The following is a 27827-nucleotide window of genomic DNA, read 5'->3' as shown; positions in this document are numbered from 1 at the left end:
TGGCACAATGTCTGTGTCCTTGCCACATGTTGAAAAGGTAGAAATAAAAATCTGAGATCCAGGGGGAGGACATGACTGTCCAGAATCACACTGCTAGCCATGTGCAGAAACAGTCTTTTAAAGATTCTTGCCAGATTAAGGCTCACAGCCCAGTGAGTAAGACAGACACAGCAACAATCAAGTATAATAAAAAATAATAAGCACCAACATACAGTTATATAAAGTGAGCAACTGGAGCAGAGAGAAGGGATCAACGAACACTCCTGGAGGTGAATAGAAAAAGGAAATGGCCTTTGAGGACCTGACTCAGCTGGCCACTAAAGGACAGACAGGACTCAGCTGGGCAGGGGGGACAATATGAGCAAAGACACTCCCAGCGGGAATAAGTGGACATCATCAGGACCAACATTCTTCATTACCACCGTCCTCCCCATCGTGCAGCACTTACTAAATGCCAGGCACTGGGTGGAACACTTTCTATGAATTGTGTGATTGTATTTTTGTACTAGGTGCTATTGTTAATCACATTTTGCAGACAAGGAAACTGAGATTCAGAAAAGTTAAAGGGCTTGTCTGAAGTCATACTGTTGATGACTGCTAAAACCTGGCTTCAAAGCTGCCTTTCAGTATGGACTCAGATAAGCTCTTCTAGAATAAGTGGGGTAGGGGAAACAGAAAGCACAGTTCTAGCTAGTAAGTAGAATCATGAGGAAATGATAAAAACAAAATTTATAAATTTTCAAAAGGCTAGACATGGCCTTGTGGTCTTTCTCTTCTTTTAAGGAGCCTCTTCCTAAGCTCTCCCTCAGTCTGAACATTTCTCCACCATGGCACCACTGCACTCTGCTACCATCCTCCCCAGAAGAGATGGGCAAGACCCCACCTTTCCCTTCTGAACACAGGGAACCTGGAGGCTTAGAATCACCAACAGGTGAATTCTTTGGCCACATTTCCTTGGGGTGAGAGAGACATTCCACTGAGTCCTATAGAAGTGGACCCTAAAGAGCTCCACAAACACATCATCTGTAAGGTATCCAACCCAGAAAGTCATGCTCCATCTTGACACTTTGTGCATTCATGTAATTATACAAAAGCAAAATGCATATTCAGTAGGTATGTGTCTGTGTGAGAGGAGGAGAGGAAGGAATTCTCATTTACTGAGTCCCGGTCAGGAGAGACAGGTTGTTTATGAAGTTGATAGGTGGGACAGACACTTGGATCCTGCCTCCACATCCCTGAGACTCTGTTTCTGTATCTATTCACTTCATATATTCTTTTAGTACATATGCCTTCAACATCTTTGATGTGCCAAGTGCCAAGGTGTAGGCACTTAAGCCCGTGCTGTGTTCTACAGATGAGGAAACTGCATCACTAAGAAGTTAAGCAATGAACATGTTCATATAGCCTGTGACCAGCAGAGCAGAAACGTGAGCCCAGACCTCCACAGATGCCTGCTCTTAACCAGACCCTGTCCTGGATTTTGTAAACCTCAAAATACTCTATTGATTTAAGGTAGCATTAAAAAGATGTGTTAATACCATTTTTCCCCTTTGTCTTTCTCTCTCTCTCTTTTTTTTATTTTCTCTCTCTCTGTCTTTCCCTCCCTGCCTCTCTCCCTCTTCTTTTCTCCACAGGACTCCACAGAATGGAGCAAGAATGAGAGGAAAAAGGCCGGCAGAAAAGCATGAACTGGAGGTTTGTTGAGCTCCTGTACTTCCTGTTTATATGGGGCCGTATCTCAGTGCAGCCCTCCCACCAGGAACCAGCTGGGACAGACCAACATGTCTCCAAGGAATTTGATTGGCTCATTTCAGACAGGGGGCCTTTCCACCACTCCAGGAGCTACCTATCCTTTGTGGAAAGACACCGTCAAGGATTTACAACCAGATATAAAATATACAGGTAAGAGCTGGGCTAAGCTAGCCTTTGATTTTCATTCATAGAGTGCTTTTGCAGGTCGGTCAGTGGCATGGGCCTTGCTATAAGGGGGAGCGTCTGGTCTGGACCAAGGGATCATGCCCCTTCAGCAGGCCTTTGGTGAAGAGCCTTTTTTTTTCTTTCTTCCTTTTTCTTTACTTTGCAGAAGAGATTAGCAATGACAAGGTGAAGAATAAGGAGCTAATATTTATTGAGTACTACTGTATGCTGGGGATGGCACTTACACTTTGAATATACTATTTCATTTAAACCTTATAAACTACCTGAGATAGATTGTATCATTTTTCACCACTTTGTAGATGAGGCGACTCAGCTTCAGCTAAGTGAAATAACCTGTGTATCCATTCGCTGTTTACAACTGTTTCTTAGCAACTGTTACATGCCCGACCCTGTGCTAGACACTAGGGATACGTTGGTCTGAATATAAGTAGTCCTGATATGACATGGTGGTGGCCATCATGGAGGTTCATGAGGGAGCTATCACACTTGTTAGATGATGAATATGTGTTTGCGATTGCTGTTGAAATAACCGAGACTTAAAAGGATATCCTCAGTAGAACCACAGCTACAGAATTTTCAATAGTATGGTCCTTTTACTGGGCACTTACAATGCGTCATGAAGGCAGGTCATTCAGTTCTCACAACAACATCCTCTGTGCGAAGAGCAGTGCTTTGGCATTTTACAGATAGGGAAGCCAGGACTTGGGGAAGTCGAATGCATTGCTCCAGCCCGAAGATTTTCAACATTTTGTGTCTCATGGCACATATAAACTAATTACTAAAATTCTGCGGCACACCAAAAAATATATTTTTGCTGATCTTACACTACAGATAGGTATAATTTTGATTCATTCACATTGAATGGCTATTGTTATATTGGCTGTTGTCATTTTTTTATTTGACACTGTAAGGGAAAAGAGGTCTGTGCTCCTGACTAAATAGTCAGGCATTGAGTGTTTTATTTATTTTTTATTTTTTAAAATAAAATACACATTTTTAATTTTCACTGATAACTTGACTGATTTGGCTATTTTGAGAATGTCAGCTCACAGCACATCAGTGTGCCACAGAACCCCAGTTGAAAATCGCTCTCCTGGCTCATCCTTCTGGTGTGGAGCGGAACTGGGCTTCCAACACAGATCTGCCTGACCCACAGCCCTTCCTTTAGCCACTGTGCTTCATGGCCCTCCAGCACGGTGTCTGACTATGGAGTGTTCCAGGGCTCTGAACGTCCTCTTCCAAACATCTTTTCCTCACTACCAAACATTTCCGGGGTAATTTAAGAGATCCTAAGAACACTAAAACACCAATAAAAAGAACCTTTGCCCCCCGATGTTCATAGCAGCACAATTTACAATAGCTAGGTGCTGGAAGCAACCTAGATGCCCATCAGTAAATGAATGGATCAAAAAACTATGGTACCTTTACACAATGGAATTCTATGCAGCAGAAAGAAAGAAGGAGCTCCTACCCTTTGCAACAGCATGGATGGAGCTGGAAAGCATTATGCTAAGCGAAACAAGCCAGGCAGTGAAAGACAAATACCATATGATCTCACCTTTAACAGGAACCTAAACAACAAAACAAAGAAACAAGCAAAATATAACCAAAGACACTGAAATAGGGGACAGACTGAGAGTGACCAGAGGGGAGAGAAGAGGGAATTTCAGGGGGGAATGGGTAGGGTTTACAGGAACAAATTTGGAGGACACATGGACAAAAACTAGGGGTGGGGGGTAGTGGGGGGGAAGAGGGGAGGGTTGGGTGGGTGGGCTGGAATGGGAGTAAAAGGGAGAAAACTGTACTTGAACAATGATTAAAATAAAACCTAAAAAAAAAAAAAGATCCTGAGAAGTGAACAGTTGCTAATGAGGTTGGGGGTCAGGACATCTGGATACTAATTCCAGCTCCGCAGGCACTGGTCTAGTGCCATTAAGCAAGCTCCCCCCTCTCCTGGATCCTACTTTCCTTACTTACCCAATGATAGGTTTGGTGTAGGTCAGTGGTTTTCAACCAGTGCCCTCTGAAATCCTGAGGATCCGTTGAAGAAGCCCTAGAAGCCACTGCAGTGTGGGAAGTCAGGCCAAGGGGAGGAGGTGATTGGGCAGGATCCCCAGAGACGGTTTGCTTCTTCTGCTTTCGGGCACAGGCCTTACGTATGCTTTCCTTCAGATTCCACTGCTGAAACGGTTTGCAGTCAGCCAACATGCCAGTTTCTAAGCTCCTTTCTAGCTCTAAAATTAAAGTATAAGATTTAACCAAATTCACATGGTTAATTAAATGACGGAGTTCACCTCAGAGGTCAGGCCCCTGGTCATCTAGTTATTTCTTTCTTCCTTTATTTAATCCTAAAATAATGATTAAGCACCATCTACAGGCCCAGTGCTGTTTGGGGGGCAGACGAGACAATGATGAGTGTAGCAAACATGGTCCCTGCTTTCACAGGAGAGACTAACATTAATTAAATGCACACACAGTGCTATGAAGAACAAAGAGCAGGGCAGGCGTAACTGGTCTGACATTAATACCTTAAACACGGATCTGGAACCTGTTATGTGCAGAGATTTGGTGAGGCTTCTCTGATAGACATGCAAATGGGTAACAGAGACAAATGTAACTCTCCAAACCAGGTCAGACCAGAGCCAATGCCAACCAGGACATACTCCTCAGGCTGGTGGTCAATCGATACTTTCTCCCCATAGCATGCTGCTTTGTTGAAATGCTAGAACGTATCGACCTGTGATTTCCTGTGCTTCCCGTGTGCTACCACGGATATGGCACATTAGAAAGTTGACATTTGCACCAGGAAGGATACACTTTCTTACTGGACTGTGCCACATTGTCATATGCTCCAGAGCCAGCTTTGCTGAAATGTTTTAGACCTCAAGCTTCAGCCAGTTTCACCAGCCCTGAATCCAGGCTAGAGCCCTGAGTGATCTAGAAGCTTCAGAAGGAAAATGGAGGTCTCCTCTCCTCATTTTAGTGGGTGAAGGCCACCTCCCTCCTCATGCATCTGCACTCAGAGGCCAGCTTCAGCCCATAGAGCCCTGGCGGGGAATGGTGCCACTGGCAACAAAGAGACCCTTTCAAATTAAATCCCAGCAGAAGCCCCCTCTCATGTTGCTTCGCAAGCTGTGCTGTAGTATGTGCACAAGTAGAGGTTTGGGTGCATGAGGCACACGCTGTGTCACTCACAAGCCTGAGCTGACACATGGAGGCTGGGGGGAGGGGGTGCTTCTCTGCCGCTTCTGCCAGCATGCCATAGCAGCATCATTGACCTTGGACTCCGGGAATCTGGTGCTGGCCCAGGTTGCCCATCTCCTCAGTGCATGATTTCAGCTAAGTAATAGAACGTTTTTAGCCTCTGTTTCCTCACCTGTAAAGTGGAAGTATTACTTAAGGTGGTTTCCAAGGGCCTTTCCATGTCTGAAGTTCCTTGATTCTGTGAAACACTGTCATTTAAAAATAGAAGGTGGCAGGTAGCAGAGGAGACTTGGGACTTGGAGTCTGGAGGCTTAGATTTTGTTTATTTTAGAGCCATTTTCTAGCTTTGGCATCCTGGCGAATTCACTCATGCACTACTCACTCATTCGTATATCCATTGCTTTAGAACTTAACAAAAATCATATGCTGTAAGCTGTGCCATAATTAGAGATGAAGAGATGCGCAAAGGAAAACAATAAAGCACACACACTCAAGCACACGCCCCACAAGACCACAGTGGAGGGTAGAAGAAAAAAGATTCAATAACAAATAGGCGTCATTTTATGTGTGTAGATGATACCTTATTTTCTCTGTTGGAAGGGATAATGATGTCTGTCCTACCTACTAAGCCACATGATAAACATTTGTGTGAGAATGCTTTGTAAAATTACAATTTTTTATATCTGCAATTTTTTTCATAATATTCTAGATCACTGTTCTAATAAAATCATTTATTTTTAATTTTCTGATAAGCCTATACATATCTTTTTCATTAAATACAGCCATCCTGTGATGGAAATACTGTCTTTGTCCATATTATGATTGAGAAAACTAAGACACCGAGAGTCTGAGTATATTGTTCACATCTAGCAGCTGGGAAGGGGCCAGGCTGGGATTCGAAAACAGGCTTTAGAGAATCCACAACACGAGTCCCCAACACTTTGTGTTCATGACTCTAGTTGTTAATTACCTGGTTTACTAGCAAATGCCAAGACACTTCCTTCGACTGTGGACCAGTCACAACCTCTGTGAGGCCCAGTTTTCTCATATATAAAATGAGGATAATATTAAATGTGTGGTTGTGGTGAAAAATAACTTAGATATCAAGCATATGGGGCTTGGAATTTTGCAGGAGCTGCATAAATGCAAACTCTTTCCTCTACGTAAGAGAGCTGATTGCTTTGCTAAAAATTTTTTCTTCCCTACTTATGTTCATTTCAAAGTCAGTTTGGCTCAAAGGTGTTTCTGGTGTTTTCATTGCGTTTTATGATTTATTTTTATGTTTATTTTTTTTCCTGACTTTGAGATCATTAGTAGTTGCTGTAAATTTAGCAATTATTTCAGAGGCGGGTCTAATAGTATTGTGATACCCTTTGTAGGCTTTGGTTCTGGAGAATCGAGGCAGGGGAGAGATACCAACAGTGGCGGTGACTGTGCCCTGGAGGTGGTTTCACACCGAGCCCTCTTCCCTGTAGGTTGCAGAGCCAGTGGTTTGTGGTTATGGTGCCCCTTTCTTTGAGCCTTCAATAAACACCTAAAACTTGAGTGAAAATCAAATCTCGGTAAACGGAGTCTCATCGCCTAACTTCATTGCATTTTAGTCAAAGTGGCACGAATCTTAGTTTTAATCTGCTCTCTTGATGATTCCTCCTTGTGTTTCACGAATATCTTACTAGGTTTTGTGGTAAAGAACCACAAAATGAATGGGGCTTGGGATAGGTGGATGGTTCTATTGAGATCAATGTGATGTGGTCCTTGTCCAGAATCATTAAAGAATGTCTATTGAGTTGTAACACTAGAGGCTGCACACTGGGGAGATGATGCACAAGGTAGACAGGTCTCTGCCTTCAAGGAGCTTACAGACAAGTGATGGTGAGAGAGAAGTCCATGCTGTACCACTCAGGATGTTTGTGGTTGAACTTGAAAGGAAACCACAAACCTCAACGTTCCATATAGAATCTAGATATCACGTGTTGCAAAAGTTATCTTTCTATTATTGCAGCTAAAATTGGTCAAAATTAGCATTTCTTAAAGCATATTATATGGAACTTCAGTTTAATGTGCTATTAAAAGGTGTTTTCAGGAAAAAAAAAACGACCTTATAGTTGAATAATAATAATAATAATAACAACAATGATGGTGATAAGTTAGTTGTTAACATTGAAAACCTACCAGGTACTTCGCATGGTGTATACATTGTTCCAGCTGATTGATCCCCACGATAATCCTGTGCCTGACATACCATTATCTTCCCCATTTACACAGCTTGTCCAAGGAAAGAGCTAATTCATGATCAAGTAGGACATGGCACAGGCAAGCAGATTCCAGAGCCTGCATGGCGAACCATGCTACGTTTCCTCCCAAATGACATAAATATATTTGTTTGGAAAACAGATCATTACCAGAATGTTAATAATATTTGGCTAGACTTCTTTGTCTATACATCCTCTTTTTCTCAGAAGGATTGGAATTCTGGAGAGCAGGTTTAAGGAGTCACTGGCACTCCCTGGCATTGGCAGCTCCAATGTCACTTCTTTGGACACTGGCCTCTGTCAGAGCATTCTTAACGGGACCCCTCTTCAGATTGGGAGTCTGGCGTCTCGCCTGGGAAGCCGCCCTACTTGTAGAGCTTTTGCTTTGAGTACTTTGGGTGAACTCTACCTCCTGGTTTATAATGAAAAGGAATGGAATTAGCAGCTTTAGTTTTCCTGTCTCAAGTAATAGCCTTATCTTTTGTTCTCTCCCTTTTTATGTCCTTAATTTTTGCACTATTTTTTCTTATTCCTAAGTTTGGCATTCCACCCTGTGGTATAACACTAGGAACTTCAACAGAGGCCAGAGCCACAGTTGATTCAATATGCAAAGTGGCTGCACATTAGAAGGACCTGCAAAGCTTTTAAAAAGTACCAGTGCCCGGGTCCTTCCTCACATATTTGGATTTAATGGGTCTAGGGTAGATGCGAGAACCTCTGACCTAGGGCAATGATTGTTAGTCAGGCGTATTTTTCTTCCTAATGGGACATTTGGAAACACCTGGGGACATTTTGGGTCGTGCGGAGGCCAGGGATCGGGGAAACCACCAACCACCCTACAATGCACAGCCAGCCCTCTGCAGCAAACAGTTACCTGGCTCACAACGTCAGTGGTGCAGAGGTTGAGAAACCTTTGTCTAGAGCAAGTATTTTTGGACAAAAAGGGAAAGGGGTGGTGGGAAGGATATTAGAGTAGAATGTTCTGTGATTTTGGTGGTCACGAGTTTGAGTTGGAATGGGTGAAATACAGGCACCAGTGTGTGGCCACGTTCCCAGAGAGTCTGGCTGCAGGACCGGAGGGGAAGGGACCGTCCGTGTTTTTAGACAGGGCCTCCGTCAGGGTGGCTGTTGATGCGTGAGGAAGGCAGGGGGCTTTTTGCTTCCTGCTGCAGAGAGGGAGCATTCGAGGGCAACCAGCTTTCCACTCCAGAGAAAACAGTCTCCATTCCCCCGGAGATCTGGGAAGTCCGGTGGGTTTCTCCTCTGACTCCAGTATTCCACAGACAGCGAGAGGTTTAGGTTTCATAGGTCCTTCAGATACACTTCGCCCAGGAGCATTAGAGGATGCTGACCAGGCCCAAAGAAAGATGAGACCGGGACGATGTCCCATGGTGAGAGCCAGTACCCTGCACCTTCCTGTCCCTTGACTCTCGTTTCATCCATATTTCTTTCTGATCAGGGTCTCCCTGAATAGAGCAGATGGGGGAAGGGTTACCCAGCAAACATCTCCCGGGCCACTTGTGGTCAATTCAAAGATAATCTTCCATGTTGGTTATTTAAAATTGATCTTCCACTTCCGAGAACCATAGGGCTTTATGGCTACCCAGTTGGTGCCTTTGTTGAACTTCCCCTCTTTGCTCCCATGCTGTTGCCGAACGGGCTTCTGTGAGCAGCTGCAGGCGTCTCGGCAGAGCCATTGTCCAGCGTTAGTCAGGGGCCAGTTCTGAAAATGGACGCTTGTGCACCTCCCTTGTAGGGGCCCATCGACTGCCCAGTGTCTTTAAACTGACACAAACTAGGCCATCCCTATGATGGGGAAATTAGGAGGAGAATGGAGACAAGCCCTGGGGAGCTTTGGATACTATGTTCCAAATCTTGGTCAAGGAAGAAGAGAGGGACTGGACCCATGGTCTGGAGTATCTGTCACTTACTTATTCACCTGGAAAACATTTGCTGAGCTCCAGACTCCCCCTAACCAGACTCTGCCCTGTGTTCTGGGGATAGGAAGAGGAAACACTTGGTCCCCGCCCTAAGGAGACCCAGGGTATCTTGAGGAAAATACCCTCAAATAACCACAATGCCTCCTGCTAAGTTCCCTGATGGGGCACTGCCCTGGAAGCTGTGTTCGTGTGGGAGAAGGGGGTTTTCTCTAGCATAGGAATTATGAAGGTGGGGGAGGGTGGGAGGTAAAGGCAAATCTAAATCTAGGAAGGCATCCTAGAGGAGGAGCATCGAACCCAGTCTTCAGGGAGGATTCAGATTTCATGAGAAGGCAGAAGGGAGAAAAGCAGCCCGGACGGATGGAGTCGCACCTGCAAAGGCAAGGAGGCAGGAGAATTTGGGATGGCACTGATTTGAACCAACCTTCAAGCTTACTGTGTAGCTCTTTAGAGCGGTGTTTTTGTTTTGTTCTTCCATTTCTTGACCCTAACTCGTGCTACAAAAATACATTTTGCATGGGCACTCAATATACCTAGATATATGTGAAATGAAAATTCATGAAAAAATCTTAACCTTACTACATGTGATGAATCTTGATATTTTATATTCTATTGCATTCTAACCTAATCTATTCCTTTCGGATTCATTCATTTTAAAAAATGCAGGTGTGTACCAACTACATTGACTTCAGCCTCCACTAATGGGGTGGGCCTTACAGTCTGGAAAACAATGACTTCGAGTCTATGCTGCAGTCACGTTTCGGCTCAGAGGAAAGAAAACTTGCACCCTGCTTGGTTAGCAGAATTTGCCATGGGTTCAGGATAAGCAGAGTAGAGCCTGTGCCTTGTCTGATGTGGGCCATAGGAAATCCATGAGGGGTTTGAAACACGACACCAGCGTGGCCTGACATACATCTAGAGGTACCACCGTGGCAGCAGCATGAGGGAAGCCTAAGGGACAGGGAAGGGTTAGAAAGCTGTGGCAGTAATTCAAGGAAGAGGAAGCAGTGCTGGATCCCAGACAAAGGTGATAAAGATGGAGTTCATTAACTCCCAAGCACCACTCAGGGCCACCCACAGAGCTGCTTGGGCACCTGTCAGACAGCTCTCTTCCTGGGCTGCATCCAGGCTTACCTGCTGCCCCAGTTCCATTGTGAGCACCCTGTGGCAGGATGCATAATTCTGTTCTCAGTGGCTGGATACCTTTGTGTGTCTCATGAAAGGAACCAGAATGCGCAGGCTTCCGCCTCTAGGCCAAGGGTGTCAAACTCATTGTCACCGGGGGCCATATCAGCCTTGCAGTTGCCTTCAAAGGGTCGAAGGTAATTTTAGGACTGAATCAATGTTACTGCTCCTTAACTAGGGGCAAGGAGCTTCGCGCTGCCGCCAGGTAGAAACAAGGTGACAGGCCAGATAAAACAAGGTGGAGGGCTGGATTCAGCCTGCGGGCCTTGTGTGTGCCACCTGTGCTCTAGGCAATTTCTTCATCTCTCTAGGCCTCCTCTCTGGGACTCACTAGCAGCGGACTCCCAGACTGGCTTGGAGGAAGGCCTCGCATTCCACCCTTTATCTACATCTGACTTGTCCTTGCAAACCTTGATGAAGCTTACAGCTGCAAGTCCGTAGCTAAGCTTCTGTGAACCCTAAATCCATCACTATAGCTTAGTAATGAAGAGCAGGTCTTTAGACTCAGGCAGACGTTAGTTTGAGGTCTGGCTCTGTTGCTTCCTACTTTCGAGACCCTGAGCATGATTGTTAAAATTTGAGCCTCAGTTTCTTCATCTGCAAAATGGGGAGGTATTCCAAGATTGTTGTGAAGATCTGAGAAGATAACATGTGATGGTTATCTTCAGCATGGAGCAAGGGCTTGAGACTGCTAACTTAACCGTCTGAAGCACCAACCCTTGGAAATTCAGCAACAGAGACTCTGCAAAGGCTTGCAGGAGACTCCAACAGCAGGCGGGAGGCTTGACCTGTGTGCTTAGGTGCTCTGTGAAGCCAGCATTGCCCTATGCCTAGACTGAGAGGACACTTGTCAGGGGATGATGGAGAAAGAGGACCAGAGAGATGAAGATTTCTGATGCCCTGAGGCACATGTAGCAGGAATGCAGAGGCCTCTGCACTGACAAGGTTTCCTTAACCGGCAGATGCGTTGTTTCATGTAAACAGCACACGTCCCATGATTTGCAGGCGTCTCATTTATTAATCAGCCCAGGTGATGGGAGCAGTCTGCAACATCTCATCTTCCAGATCCCGCTGCACGGTGCCCGCCAGGTTGTCTTTGATGTCTAACACGCAGGAGACATTGGCCCCTCAGGGACGGCTTCTCACCCCAGCACCTTCACCGCAATCAGCAACACTCCAGGGTGGGGTGTGTTTGTGTGGTGGGGGTAACTCTGCTTTTTCCCAAATTACAGGCATGCTGTTCAGAGCTGCCTTTAGCCTGAGCACTTGTGACAGCCTCTCTGTGACTGTGACGTGACACCCGGTTTGATATCACATTTGATGGGGCAGTGTGGTTTGTGTGAGAAGGAAGGAGGTGAATACAAATGGTAGGGACAGATGTCACTGCTTAAATGGTTGGGGGTTGTCTGGTGTGGGAAGGCATTGCTCACCTGTGCGTTCATTCAACAACTATGTGTTGAGTCCCTACCATGTGCAGGGACTGCATTAACCCCTGGCGGCACCAAGGTGTTTCTGCTCTGTGCCCCAAGGGGTGCTGCAGGGAGCTGGGGAGGGACAAGGCAATACGCGGTCAAGTTGCTGCCTTGCATGAGGAGCACTGGAGTCCTAGCGCGAAGAAGGGGTGCTGAAGTGGCTCTTGCAAGATTAAGGAAGGCTTTGAAGAGGAGGTTTTGTTTGTGTTGTTTTAAAGTTGAGGTCTGTATAGTAGGAGTTAGGCCAAGGAAGGTAGAGGAATGTGTGTGTGTGTGTGTGTGTGTGTGCGTGTGCACTTGTGCATGCACGTATGTGTTTTCAGGTGGTGTTCAGAGAGGGGCAGACACACGTGACGGGCAGGGGAAATGTTCGCTGCTGGCCAGAGGAGTCAGGACGGGGTTAGGTCGTGAGGGAGCTGTATGTATGTTACATTAAAGACTTTGAACTTTGCCCTCAGGCGGTGGCTCCCACGCTTTCTCATTTCAAGATACTCTCTTAATGTCTCAGTGATTTTGTTATGAGTCCCCTAGGCCAGAGAAATACTAACAATTCTGTTTATTAAGTAGTTAGGTCCAAACAACTTAATGGAGTGTTTATGTCCCAATAAGCTTAGTGGCTATTTGAAAACTAATGCATGCAAATCAAAAGAAAATTGTTTTTATTTTATTCGTAAATAAACACAGTTACTACTTCTCAGATCTTATAACTGGATACTGCCACCCTCATTTCCTGTCCCTCATTAATTGTTCTGCAGTACTCGGTAATTGTACCAACCGCCTGAAACCCACCTTCACAAAAAAATAAGCCATCATTGAAAGGATTGTAGCATATTTTACTGTTGAAACTGTGAAGTACCTGAAGGTAGTAGTTGCTACGATGCCCAATAAATGTCAAGTATCCCTCATTTTCCTCGAACATGTACAATATCCCACTGTGTCTCTGTTCATGTGCCCTGGTGCCGTGCAGTGTCTCAGCACACAGTGTACAATAGGAACCAGGTCCAAAGGACAATAGGGAGCTCGTTAGAGGACGTGACCCAGAGACAGAGTACGTTCGGGGTGTCCTTGTAGAAAGACCAAGCCTGCTAAAAAGGAGAGAAAGGAATTGATGGGGGAAAGTTGGGTGAGGGTGCAAAATGTATGGCAGGAAAATAGAAGGTGACGGCAGTGACCCAGGTAAGGGGGGGGTATCTTAGACTAGAGTAGCACCGATGGGGATTTGAGATGTATTTCTAAAATTTTTATTCTGAGTTAGTTATAGATTGGCAAGAAATTCCATACATAAACTGTCACCCTGACTGCTGTGTGGCTCAGTGGGTTGGGGGCATTGTTCTGCAAAGCAAGAGGTTGCCGGTTCGATATCCAGTCAGGGCACATGTCTGGATTGCAGGTTTGGTCCCTGGTCTGGGCACCTATGAGAGGCAACTGATGGATGTTTCTCTCTCACATCAATGTTTCTCTCCCTCTATTTCTCCCCACTTCCCCCCTCTTTAATAAATCAATAAAATCTTTCTATAAAAGTTCCGAGCATAGTAGAGAGAGGTCTTACATACCCTTCGCCCAGCTTACCCCAAGAGTCACGTGTTACACAACTGGAGTAGAGTGTCAAAACCAGCGGGCGGACATCGGTGCAGTGTGTGTGCCTAGTTCTTGGCCATTTTATCACATGGGTAGATTCCTGTGGTCACCGCCACAGTGAAGACACAGGACAGTTTCATTCCCACAGAGGTCTCCTTTGTGCTGTCCCTTTATAGTCACACCTCTCCCATCCCCTCTGCCATCCCCAACCCTGACAGCTGCTGATTTGTCCCCCACGTCTGTGACTTCATCATCTCAAGATTGGCACATAAATGAAACTATAACTAGAGATACTTTAAGGAGATGGAAGACTCAGTATTTGAGCATGAATTTTGAAAGCGGGGGAAGACTCAATAAGAGAGGGACTTGGCAAGATTTCACCTCCAGTGATGAATCACTGGATCTAAGTTAAATGGGAAAAAGAGGGGGTTATTTTTTAACTTGGTCAACTAGGTGGGTGGTGGTACTTTTCCTCAAGCTAGGGAGCCCTGGAAGGCAAAGAGATTTTGGGGGGTTTTGTGCATTTGAAGATGAGTCAGCTTTGCAGAATGTGGAGTTTAAATTACTTATAACATCCAGATAAAGACCTGGTAGGCAGTTGTTTTGTAAATGGTTCTGACCCTCAAAAGAGAGAACAGGGCTGAAAGATTATGGTGTACAGAGTCATCAGGCTAGTGATGGCAACTGTCGATCTCCCTCGGGGACGTGCTGGCCCGTGGAGGGGCCTGTTTAGCATGCACAGGGAAAAACACGGAGGAGGTGTGGGATGGCCGGTGGTGAAGGAGGGAAATCAGGGACTTGGCACTGTGGACGCTAAAATAAATGAATGTTTAAGGAGGAAGGTGTAGGTAATCAGAGCCACGGTTCTCATATATTACATAAGATTAGAACTGAAAATAGTCTTTTATACTTAAATCTTGACCTTGGCGAGGGCTGTTTAAATGGAATGTCAGGGACAGAAGTCAGATTGCAGTGGGTTGAAGAGTACGTGAGAAGCAAGAGAGTAGACTTTTTTTTTTTAAAGAAGCATAGCTATGAAAGGGAGCCGAGACTTGAAATAAAGAGGGTTTTGTTGTTGTTTTTCTTTGGCTTCGAAGAGGGAAGAGATCATTAACAGAGGGAGAGACTGATGCCGAGGGGCAGAGTAGGGTTACTGTTGAAGAGGAGCTTTCTCAAGAGGCAGGGAAGGAAAGAATAGATGGAGGTAAAAGGAGGCACACCTTTCTATTGAAATAGAAAGAAGAGAAGGAGAGGTATGGGTGCGGATAAATTACTCATGGGAGTGGAAGGGGCGTCTGATGCTTCTGTTCTCTTTGTGAAGTGAGATGTGAAGGCAGTCCCTGAGGAAGGGGTACGGGGGTGCAAATAATGCTGGCAGTGTGTGGAGAAACTTTGAAAAAGCTAATCTGCAGGACTGTAGAGGGCTCTGATTCAGAAAATGGAAGCAGTCACCAGGAAGCAGTTAGGTGACCATCAATTTATAACAGCTATAGCCTGGGCTGCTAATATATTATTCTCCAAAAGAACTAACAATTTGAGGAAAGAAAATGGGCGGTGGATGTGGGTTCACACAAGGTAGTGGGTTACCAAGGAGATGGAAGGACAATGAACCAAAAGAGTTAAAAGTATTCGTCAAATGTAAATGTGGCGGTGGATCATTGGCTCAAAGTCCATCCAAAAGGAGGTGAAGACAGTAGATAGTGGATAAAGGGAAAGGAGACTGTCAAGGGCCTAGAGGTCTTGAAGAAGTTGGGAGCAGGTATTGTGATAAGACAAGTCAGAGACTGGATGTTTTCATACAACGCGTCCGAGTCAGAGGGGCCTTGGAAATGACACGTTCCAGGAGTAACCATGGGAGGGAGCAGGAGGCTGGAAGAGAGTGGGAGTGAAGATCATTGAGCTGGAGTGTCAAGGGGCTGAGGGGCTGAAGGTATCGGATGTCAGGCACTCGGGGTTAATACACAGTCTGAAAATTAAGTGCTGAAGCATTCAATTAGCATGAGGGAGTACCTTGAAAGTTGGTTATGGAACACAAGGAAGAAATGAAGGAAGAGGGTGGGGTGCAGGTGAACTCCCATCTGCAACAGAAGATATGCATTTGAGTTTTTCTCCTCTGCATTCGATTTTTGAATAATGATCTATCCTCTCTGAGCCTCAATTCCCTTCTCCTTAAATAGAATCTTATCATCTTTCCTCACGGTAGAAGAGTGATGATGCTCAAAAGGGAATGCTGGAAATAAATGTGCTTGGTAAACCCTGCACCTTCACGTAAAGACGGGCCCTGTTATTCCTGCTGACAGACACCCAGCACCCAGGACTGACTTTGGATTCCTTCCATTGTTCAGAGGGAAGAGAGGGCTTCAGTACCTAATAATTGCCCTTGAGTGGCCTGATTTCAGAATATCATTTTAGGAGAACAAAATGAACCGCAGTCATGATATTGAAGACGACAATTAGATGTCCTGTCTTTCAGATGTACAGAATAAATGTGCGAGGACAGTTGACCCAGACAAATTGACCGATAAAAGGATAACTTGTGCTTCAACATAATGAGCTTGATATTCTTCTGATTTACAAAAAAGCACCGGGGCACCCAGGCCTGGGATGCTTGTCAGCAAAAGGAAAATGTAGATCACATGGCACTTCCTGTAGACAACAGAGTTCTCTAACAGGTTCAGTGCAGAGTTCAGTGCAACCTGCTTTTAAATAATGAGAACTGTTATTGTTATTATTATTATTAATTATTATTGTTAAGAAGAGCAAGGGAAGGGACCACTAGAGAGCAGGGGTTCCAAAGGCAGAGTGTTGGGGAAGGGGAACCATGTAACTGTCCCCCTCTTGATGTCGCAGGCTGAGCTGAGATGAATAGGCTAATGGGAGGAATTCCAAAACCGAATCCAGTTGGAATTCATTTCAGAATCAAGAACAACATTGAAAAATAAAGCATACACTGAATGGAACCCATAAACTAGTTTTATATGTGATACTGAGGGAATAACTAAATAACCTAATAGCCCAATTAGTCATTTGATCCTCACAGCAGTCCTATATGACAGATACCGCCTTTACAGATTAGGAAACGCAAGCTCACTGAAGTGTCTTGCTCAAGGTCACACAGCTGGGAGGGGGGATCACGTAACTGTGATTCACAGCCAGGCAAAGTGCTTGCACCCACTGGCTCTGCAGAGTGCTGGGGAGGCGGGGAAGATCAGGAGCCTGGGTCCTACTCCATCCTTGACACTGAATCACCTTGTAACCTGAGGAAATCTTTTTCTCTACTACCCCAGTTCTCATTTCTCTTTCTTTGTGTTCTCCTTTTTCTTTCCTTTTCCCACTCTTTTTCTTCCTGCTCTTCTTCCTATTCAGATATATGTTCTCTATGTAGTGCTTTAACATTCACAAGGCACTTTCCATGAGGTGGGTAATGTTGCCCCTTTGTAAGGATGAAGTAGCCAGAGATTTGAACAGCTGAATGATTTGTCCAGGGTGATATATCTGGTAAGTGGTGGAACAATGACTTGCATCCAGGCCTCCTGACACATCCTTCAGTACTTATTTTAACTTTCCCACAGGTATTTTATTTATCTATTTTTTGATGAGCCCTTCTTATCACTGGCACTCAGTAGTTTAGGTACATCATTTATGCTGATTTGAACACTTTTTAAGGGAGACTGGAGGAGAGTTTTGCAAACATGCAGTGCTTAACCTTGTACATGATAAGGATCCAGAGGTGATATTTGAAAGGAGGAGGAATGAGGCATATGCAGTTCTTACCTGGTGTGAATCTGCGGGTCCCTTAGCTTCACAAAGATTTCAGAAAATTAACTCACAGTGAGTGTCATCCCCCAACTCTGGCGGAAAAGTGGTTTTTCTGATTGTTTTCTTAAAATTAGCAGATTGATGTGATACCATTAAAAACAACCAACCCACCACAGTTTAGAGTAGAGATCCTTTTGTCTCTTGTGGATGGGGGACAGTAGACAGGAGATGCATGGCTGTATTTATTATGTCATTCTATTTCAGTCTCTGCTATAGTGTTCTTCCTTTTGTGGATCTTGTTCCTTTGCTGAGTATCACCCACTAACTTCTGGGAGGCAAGGTCAGGGGAAAGACACCTTCAGATGCCTCAGCTTCTTTATCCCCTTGTTAATGGGTGCTGGATTTTCAGTAGTAACTCGGAAGCCTTCTCTCAAAGAGAACCAGACAAAGTAGCTCCTGACACTGGACCAGTATCTATTATGTGTAGGAAGCTTGTGAAGTTATATATCCGGAGCCTGCACTGGGATTGTAGAGTTCCTTATCGGCCTGCTCCAGGAGAGAACTGGCAGTACTTACTGGAAGGCAGTCTTCTGGATGAGAAGTTTTAATGATCAGAGTTGCTAGAAGATGGGAAGGAGCACCTTCATAGAATTTACAGAACAGTTACTCTCCCGTTACCAAAACAATTCTAATTAGCATAGTCTAACCAAAAAGAATTAGAGTGCAGTACCGGGTGAAGGGGGTTAGTTTCAGTGAGTGTTGATGCCCCTGACAATCCAAGGTACATAATTGCACCTAAAAAAATACTTCCCTGCCACTTATCTAACTGGAGAGAGCACCATTTTCTAATTTTCTTGTGCAATCTGTTCAATGGGTAGAGTTCCTGAGGGCCCAAAGAGCCATCTAGGGGACATACCTGCTGCGTTATTGAATTTTTATCTAAGTCATTTCTTGGGGCCTCCCCTCTCAGAGCTGATACCAACCAAATGCTGCTCTTGCTTCTGCTCCCCCTGGGTAACCACACTCACTCCCGGCTCTTCCTTTGTCACCTATATTCCATCAACTCCCAGATAGCTATGTCCAGCTTTCATCTCTCCTACAAACGCCAAAGTCCTTTTACCCAGCTTCCAAATGGACATTTCTGCTGGACTTTTTCATGAAATCTCAGAATCCTCCTTTCCCCCCTTCTCTGTCAATCCAATTCTCTTTCTGTATTTTCTCTTTCAAATGATGGCATCTCATCAGGCAGGGGTCCAAGCCAAAGGTTGGACAGTATTCTTGAGTATTTTTCTTCCTTCCTGCTGCTGCTGCTGCTGCTGCTGCTACTACTAGTACCACTACTACTAATAATTATAGTAACTGCTAATATTTGAGTGCTTACCATGTTTCTGACTCTGTTCACCACATTATTATGGATGCTATAGCCAATTCTTCCAGTAACCTGTGACTGTTGCCCTGTGTCATAAATGAAGGAAATGAGTAGCTTGCCCAAGATTATGCAGTTAGTTGGTGAAGGGGTCAGTGTTCAAGACTCTGGAATTTGAGTTCTTAATTTCTCTTGCTTTTATATCTAATTAATCACCACTTTCTCTCTTAATTAGTATATATTTTCCAGTTCATGTACTTTTCTCAGTTGCAGCTTTCTCTTTTGTCATATTTTTCTATGACCTATTTCCTAAGTCAGTGGTCTCAGAGGATTATGCATCTTTATCATCCAAAAGAAATCCCATACCACCATATGTTGATGTTCATTTATACATGAATATTATGAACATGTAAGATGTTTATGTTCATGTACATGTTATAAACATGCACTAATGTGTAATGTTCATTATTATACAAGCAAAAGCATAGACATTTAAAAAGATATAAAGGAATAAATAAGAACAATAAATTTTAAAAAATTAGAGTATTGCTTAACAGTGTATTATTAGCAATGGTGGATAGATGTAAACTCTAATGTCAAGTAGTCTTTTTGATTGTTCTATATTTGTGGGAGAAAGTTGGCAGATATGATTGCTTTGTCATGATTATTTAGTTTATACTACGACTGCTGAGGTGCTTACCCCAGGGATAGCAGAAATACCAGCTCTACCGTTTTCTTTTGCTTCTGTTAATGGCTTTATCTTCTTTTGGTAGTTTCTTTGCAGGAAACTTTTCAAAGCTATTTGTCCATATTAGGAGGATTGACTTCAATAGTTTACAATGAATTGAAAACAGAAGATCTAAGATGCTACTGCCCACCCTCTTAGTCAGATGTCTAAGGACAGACTCTGACATCTCTCTGTTTCTGTGCTAGTTAGTTACACATAGGCCTGTGGTGCTTGGACTGAGTCATTTCAAGTTAAATTTTGTGTATAGTGTAAGGTAGGGGTCAATGTTTATATTATTTCCCAGTATGAATATCCATTTTTATCAATTCTATTTGTTCGAAGATTTAATTTTTTCCAATTAATTGCATTCACATGTTTCTTGAAAATCAATTGACCATTTGTGTGTGAACACTATTATATTCCTTACACTAATATTATACTTTCTTCATTACTGGTTGGAAATTAGATTGGGATTTTGTTGCATCTATAAATTTGGAGAGAACTGGCATCTGAACAATAAGTTTTCTGTGCCATGAGCATGATTGATTGCTTCCTTTACTTAGATATTTAATTTTACTCAGTAATAGTTTATAGATACCAGTGTGTAAGTCTTGTACATGCTTTATTAATCCTATTCATATTTTTGAATGGTGTTGTAAATGAAATTCTAATTTTTAATTTTTAATATTATTATTTTAGTATGTAGAAATATAATTAACTTTATATATTGTATTCTCCAACTTTACAATTTTTACTAAGTATTTCTGGTAGTTTTTTTGTAGATTCCTTAAGATTTTCTATACCATCCATGAAGAGTTTTGCTTCTTTGTTTTTAATCTGCATGCAATTTTATTTCTTTGTCTTGTCTTATTGCACGGGCAAGAACCTCTGGTAAATTTTGAATGGCAGTGTTGGAAGTGTAAATCCTTGCCCTGTTACTGATGTAGAAAGGAAAACATTTATTCTTGCACTACTAAATATGATGCTAGCTGTAGGTTTTTTTTTTGTTGTTGATGCCTTTGTTTCTGTCCTGCTTGAGCTTTATCTGCTCCATGTAAGTTAATGTTTTTAAATAAGTATGGGAAAGTTTCAGCTATTATTTTATTAAATATCTTCCTTCCATATTCTCTCTCTTTTCTTTTGGTTACTTGGATTGCATGTGTCTTGGACTATTTGTTTTTAGACATGTCTCTGATATGCAGTTCATTTTCTATAATCTTTTTCTCTCATTTATTTGATTATATAATTTTTTATGATTTTTCTTCAAGTTTACTTTTTATATGTCATCCCAGTTATGCTGTGAAGTCTATGTTATAAACTTTTAAATGTTATTGTTATGCTTTTCATCTCTAGAATTTTTATTTGTATATATAGTTTTTAGGTATCTGTTGTGATTCCTTGTTTATTCACTTTCTTGTTTCCTTTAATCTTTTAAATATATGTATATATTTATAAATATGTGTTATATTTATAATTGCTGCTTTGAAGCCTTTCTCTGGTAAATCAAACATCAGTGTTTATTTGGAATTAGTTTCTATTGTCTGATTCCCCTCTTTTTCTGAATTATATTTTCTTGGCTAGTATAATAATTTTTGGTTGTAAACTAGGCATTGTAAATAACATGATGCAGTACCTTTGGATTATGTTGTAATTTTTTGAATATTTGTTGCTGTTCTTGTTGATTTTGTTCTTGTATCCTGTTAACTTGCCTGAGGTTATTGCTGTTAAATCTCTCTCAGCTACGGCATGCAGGCACTAGTATTACTACTTTGCTTTTATGACTTCCAGCTGTTGCTTTATCAGCTTGGCGTCCTGCAAGTCTTCTCTGTATGCAATTTTTGTGGTCAGCCAAATAATTGGGAGAGATTATAATTCAACTTGGAGGGGCTGTCTCTCTTTGGTTTTCTTGTTCCTAAGTCTCTCTCACCATTTAATTTTCAGCAGTTTTGTCTACCTTTGGTTTTGTCTTCTGAAACTTCAAGCTGATAATGATTCAAACTTTGTCACTAAAGTGTGCACATTTAGGGTATGCACTTAATTTTCAAAAAGAAGCAAATGCTCAGATCTCTCCCTGTGCAGTTCTATGACTGATAGATAGATTCTGTTCTGTTCTCTACCATCTCTTGCACCAGCCCCTAAGGTCTCTTCTCCACATTAGTAAATGATATGGGCAGAAATTTTTATTTATTTTTTATTTTTTTTAAACAGTATTTTATTTTATTATTTTTTAAAATTTTATTTATTTATTTTTAGAGAGGGAAGGGAGGGAGAAAGAGAGAGAGAGAGAAACATCAATGTGCGGTTGCTGGGGGCTGTGGCCTGCAACCCAGACATGTGCCCTGACTGGGAATCGAATCTGCAATGCTTTGGTTCGCAGCCCGTGCTCAATCCACTGAACTATGCCAGCCAGGGCAAGGGCAGAGGTTTTGATGTAGAGAGTGGTTCTCACACATTTTGCAGTTGTTGCTGCCATGACTCTCACGTACAGTTTTCTCCTGTTCTTCTATTCCTGCCCTCTGTTCTTTGCTGTTCTCTTCTGTAGATTTCTAACACTGTTGCTTTGGGCCTGGGGAGCACCTTAGGCCAGAAGGCCATAGACTTGTAATTCTTACCTTTTCCAGTTTCAGTTTTTTAAGAATAGACTTTCCTGTGGCTTCTGTCTGCTTTGGGTCACTTTCTGGTATCTTTAAGTAGTTGTTGCTGTATTTATTTTAAAGTTTATCTGTTTTTTTATTGTTATCTATAGGAGATTTTGCTTGATGGCTTTCCACTGATGCCTGTACCAGAAGGTCCTGATTTGTGTGTGTAAGGGTCACTGTAGGTAAATCTACCAGTAGGGGAAACCATAAAGTGTAAAGCTTGAACCAATAAAGAGGCTAACAGAATTCCCCATACAGGAGATAGTAATGACTTGGACCAGGTAATTTAATGTAGTTTGTGAGAAATTATCTAATTCAGAACATTTAAGATGAAAGAATTGCACCAAGCCATGTGATCAGTCATGGATGAAGACACCATAGTCTTCAACTTATCTCAGTAGGTTATTGGCTAGTACAGAGGTTCTTCCAGTTTCTTGAGCTGATGGGAACCTAGAATAAGTAACTGTTGGAACACTTAGCACTCTACAGACATTATCTGTGGTGGTTGAGGCTCTATATGAGATTATATCTTTAAGGAGTTTTCACAGCCCGATTAATGAAGATCTTAAATGTGTCTCTTCTCACTTTCCGCACATCAGCTGGGGCATCAAACACTACAGTTTCTGATTTCTCCTTTCTGCTCTCTTATTTCCATTCCCTGGCCCTCATACACTCTCATCAGCATCTCCCAGTCCCGTAGGTACAATAGTGTCCTTCCTAATTAGATCTCCCCCTTGCACGGAACAGCTAGACTTCACTGACTTCCTAACATGAAAGTCAAATTATACTTTCACTCTTCTCTGTCATCTTCAGTGGCTCCCAGTACTTACAGATATAAAGTCCAAATACTCTAGCTTGATCTTCTAGTAATTTTCTTGCTATTGTATTTCTTCTCAAAGGCAAGGTCATACCTCATCACTTATTACTGCTTGGATTTCATTCTCACTGTTCTGCCTCTATGCCTTTTATCATTCTTTTCTCATGCTCTTTCTCCTTGTTCTCCATCCTCTGCCTTTTGAAATTGTGTTCAGACTTCAAGAATTAGTTTAAATGACACCCCTCTTCAGTGCCTTCATTTCTTTTTATTTTATTCAAATATTTTATTGAGCATCTACTATGTGCCAGGCACTATGCTTTATCATAAGGCTATGAGGTTGAGTAAGAAGCTGTTTCCCACCACTTAACAAAGATCACAACAAATAGCTCGATCCTATTTAAGATTTAACACTTTTTTCCTCTAAATCCTATTACTCCCACTTTTACTTTTCATATATAATGCATAGTAGGTGCTCATTGGTTGCTGCTTAATTAAATGACTGCTGAAAGAAACTGTTTTGCTTTCTGTATTGTAATATGCTATTCTTTTCTACCTTCTTTCATTACCACAAGGAGTCTATTGATTGATGAGGTCAAGGTTCATATTCTGGTTATCCACTTTTTTCTTCAAAGCATTCAGCATTAGGTCATCAATTTATATCTGAGGTATGCAAAAGTTATCAACAAAAAAAGGAAGAAAAGAGTACTGAGTGGTGACTGTTGCCTCATATATTTGGCCTCCAGAAGTCACATAACGACAACATCATTCACAGTGAATTATTAATAGAAAACTACTTTGAGGTTGAAGTCGTTTATTTTCCTTAAATGAATCCCTTTAGGTGAGATGAGAAGAAAGATGAATAGTGGGAAGAAGTCCTTGCATGTTAATAGACCACACATTTAACAATCACCCATCCATCTGTTCCGATTCTGCAATGTGATATATAGACCTTGACCCAAAGGCAGGACCTATCATTACTTGGCTCATAGTGAGTTTTTAAAATGAATGATGAAAATCCAGATATTTTTTGTGGTGGTTGTTTTTCATTGGTAAGTCTGGTAAATCTTTGCCATCATAGTGCATATTGACTATGGGCAGAACTGTGTTACAGCTGTTCCCTTCAGATGTGGGTAAGTGCTCGGACTTGACCACTGAGAGAGTGTAGGAAGTGCATATACTCTTGAGCATTACTTCCATAACCCTGAGAGCCTTTGAGACTTTGACTAGCTACACTATTTGTATTGTCTTATTTTTCTGACCTTTGGGGAACAAGCCCAGTGTAGCAGGCTCAGTGTTCTGATATATGTCACCAACAGGATTATCATAACTACTCTACCATAGAGATGTGGCTATAACATTTCTATTGATGAGGTGCTTACGGTATAGAGAAGTTAATGAAATTGTCCCAAGTAACACAGAAAATAGCGAAGAGAGGTAGGACTCAAACCTAGAGCTGTCTACTCCCAGAAGAGTATGTGGACTAAAAGTTAAAAATGTGAACCATCTCTGAGCAGGGAGAATGAGGAAATTTCATCTTGCAATGATACATTCAGGATGTTATTCAAGAACAGATCTATGCAACCAGGTCCCTCATATGAATGAACACTCTCAAAAGGGAGAGCTTAAAGCACCACATGTGAATTATTGAAAACTACAGTGCTCCATAGCCTGTAAACTAAGAATTTGGAATAACTCAAGACTATATCTCCAGAAAGGAGAGATAAATCAGATGAGATTTGTTAGGTGGTTTTTTTTCCCCCTTTCCTACCTCAAATTTCTCTCTATCTCTGATTTCCCTAAGGTAAAATCAGCCAGACAGTTTGGCTATTTGGAGGGAAAAATGCAGCCAACCACGTTAGTGCACTTCAAGTGTCTGAAGAATCCTTGGTGCTGGGACAGGCTTTAAAATCTATCTAGTACTTCTCATTTTCCATGGAATAAACCGAGAAAAGAGTGGTTAGATGACTTCATCAAAATTCTGCATGTATGAATGACAGACACAAGTCTAGGGTGGCCTTCCCAGCTAGCTTCCTGTCCTCTTGTGTGGCCTCTTATTGCAGGTTGGACTGTCTCTGATCTTTTCAAAATACCAAAAAGCCCTCTTTTGACATTTAAAATCAGACCTTGTATTGTTAATAATCTGTCTTCCCAGCTACATCAAAATTTCATATATGCAGAGGCTGTGCACTTCATTCTTTTTAAAAAGGGATTTTATATATTTATTTTTAGAGAAAGGGGAAATGAGGGAAAAAGTGGGAGAGAAATACCTGTGTGGGAGAGAAACATCGATCAGGTGCCTCTTGCATTCCCCCAGCTGGGGACCTGGCCTACAACCCAGCTGTGTGGCCTGACTGGGAATTGAACTGGTGACCTTTTGGTTTATGGGACGATGCCTAATGCACTGAGCTACACCAGTCAGTGCCACCTTATTCTTTATGTTCCAGTATGTAGTAGGTTTGCATTCAATGCTCTCTGTTAAAAGTGGTTATGGTGATGACCACCCTAGATGCCCTCAGCTATGCAGAGAGGATATTTATGTTGAAAAAGTTGCTGATAATAGTGATGTTGGTGATGATAAAGATTAGTGATGGCGGTTTGGTTGGTGGGAACAATAATATCTCTAGCTGGTTCCAGTGCTGATGTTGATATTAATGATGATGAAGATGATGGCAGTGATGATTTTGATAGTGTTGCTAATTGGGAGAGAATGATAAGTATTACTGTTTTTCCAGGCTGCTCAACTTTTTGTCTGGGCATGTTTATGGTTCTGTGTGAACCCATTTGGCTCCCCTTTCTAGTACAAGCAGGATCCCACATCTATAATCAATGAATTAATATGCATTAATAGCACACCACCACTGAAAATCAGAAGAAGGACCCTGCTGGGACCTCTGAGAAGTTGTGTTTCTTTTTGAATGGTAACAGATATCACTACCGCGGCGTCAGAAACCCATGGGGGACCAGAAAGCCTGATGCTCTCTGAAGGAGGAGGAGGAGGAAACAGAGAGAATGGAAAGATGAGAGAGGGAGGTAGGGAAGGAGAGAGAGAGAGAAGGAAGAAAGGAAGGAAAGAAAGAAGAAAGGAAGGAAGGACGTAAGGGAGGAAGGAAGGGGAGGTATAAAGAGTCTGAGAGCCCAAAGGCCTTAATTTGAAGTTCTCTCTAAGGTATGAATCCCTAAGTACAAAACTTTGGCAGTCCCGTGAGTAATTAGATTAAGGTTTTGGAGGGTGCCTCTGGAGTGAGAAATCTTTAAATTGAAATTGTACCTCTACCGCTTGTGAGCCGAGTGGAGGCTGGGCACACCGGTGAACTAACTGCTCTGAGCTTCAGCACTACCGTACCCCTATAATGAGGACATTCTCGCTGAACCTGCCTGCTGGTGAGAGTTGAATGTAGGTGACTGCTCGAAGTCAGATTCCTTAGTGGCTGCCACATGTGTGTGCTTCCCTCATTTCCTTTATCCACACCGCGGTCCCTGTTCTATTTTGAATGTGCAAGTCCATTCTGCTCCAGCCCCAGGAGAGCGAAGACCATCTTTCTCACTGGTGAGTTTCATGCCCTGATTTCAGGGATTCTGTAGAAGTTTTTTCTTTTTTCCTGCCTGCCTACAAGAACTGATTAGTATGCAAAGGAGTGGCCTGTCCACTTCACTCTGCAGTAGGAATCAGGGCTGAGCAGAGGCCTTGGGAACTGTGTGGTGCCTTTCTCCATGGCAGGCAACAAGAGCTTGGGACAAGCTAAGGTTTGCTTGTTTCAAAAACTCTGTCGTAAATTAACGTAAAGATGCTCTTTTTTCCTCCACCAGCCGGAGGCAGGGTGCGCTGCAGTTGGCAATTAATCTTGGCTGATCTATATTAAATATTTATCTGCTGAAATGAGCCCAGGATTGTAGTGTTATTTTTCATTAGAGGACTTTATCATTTTCAAAGAGATTTCCATGTGCTGCTCCCTTGTACATATTAAACCCAAATTTCCTGTGAAATGACACATCTTTCTTGGCGACAACCTTTTCTCTGTGTAACTAGCTACTGATATGTTGGAATATACAGGGCGATGAACACATTTATGGAGAAGGAGGGAGGGAAGGAAACAATCCAGTATCTGCTTTTCTAATAAAAACCCTGGAGACAGGCTCAGGAATGTGGAAATCGGGGCCCACATTCAGCAGTAGGAGGTGAAGGGCACAAAATTGAGATCGGCTGTGGAAGGAGTGAGGCAAAGCATTGCTTTGATAATAGTTATTACAATCCCTTGCATTTGAATAGGGTCTTTTACATTCATTTCCATTATCTCATTTTATTTTCACAACCAACCCAAGGAAAAGGCATGATATCTCCTTTGTAGAAATGAGGCTCTGAAGGTTAAATGTTTTTGTCAAACACAGAGGTGGGGCAGAGCTGGGACTGGAACTCTGATCAAGTGATGGCTGAGTTCATGACTCTGGCCTGTACCACACTGCCTCCCACAGGGAGAAGAGAAAAGTGCAGCTTTATTAGCCAATGATTCTGAATATGGAATCTGATATATAAGTCACTGGGTAGTGTGCAATTTGTTCAGCGTGATGGTCATCCTAGGTTTAAGCTGTGCCTGTGGAAAGCACAGGCATTTCCAAGGGTGAGTGTAAGAAAAAGAAGAGTGATGGAGAATGAGCGAGCTGAAGAATTACAGAAGGGAAGGGAAGGAGAGAAACAGACAAGGTCTGGTGGGAGGCTTCTTGGACGTGAATGTGCATTCACATCAGCTCAGCATCTTATTAAAAGTCAGTGGTCTAGCGTGGGACCTGGGGTTCTGAATTCCTAGCAGGACTCCAGATTTCCAGCAGGCTGCTGTTGGTCCAAGGACTACAGTTTAAGCAGCAAGGTGGTGAGACCTAGGAGGGAGCAGGAGAGATGCCAGCATCAGGTCTGTGTCACCCTTGGCCCAGGAGACCAGAGACTAAAAAAGTGTT

General features: G+C 42.8%; 1 protein-coding gene across 2 annotated transcripts in view; it reads left to right on the top strand.

Annotated features, from left to right (window-relative positions):
- Positions 1-27827, top strand: part of BRINP1 (BMP/retinoic acid inducible neural specific 1) — a 378646-nt gene that overhangs the window by 249612 nt on the left and 101207 nt on the right. For both annotated transcript variants that reach the window (XM_036022140.1, XM_028529423.2), the window contains exon 2: positions 1635-1902. In XM_036022140.1, coding sequence (XP_035878033.1) covers positions 1685-1902 — 218 coding nt within the window. In that variant the 5' untranslated portion in view covers positions 1635-1684. The remainder of the gene's footprint in view (positions 1-1634; positions 1903-27827) is intronic.

This window comes from Phyllostomus discolor, chromosome 3, assembly GCF_004126475.2.
Source record: "Phyllostomus discolor isolate MPI-MPIP mPhyDis1 chromosome 3, mPhyDis1.pri.v3, whole genome shotgun sequence".
NCBI classification, from domain to species: domain Eukaryota; kingdom Metazoa; phylum Chordata; class Mammalia; order Chiroptera; family Phyllostomidae; genus Phyllostomus; species Phyllostomus discolor.
Note: the sequence above shows the minus strand (reverse complement) of the source record. Positions and strands in the feature narration are given on the sequence as shown.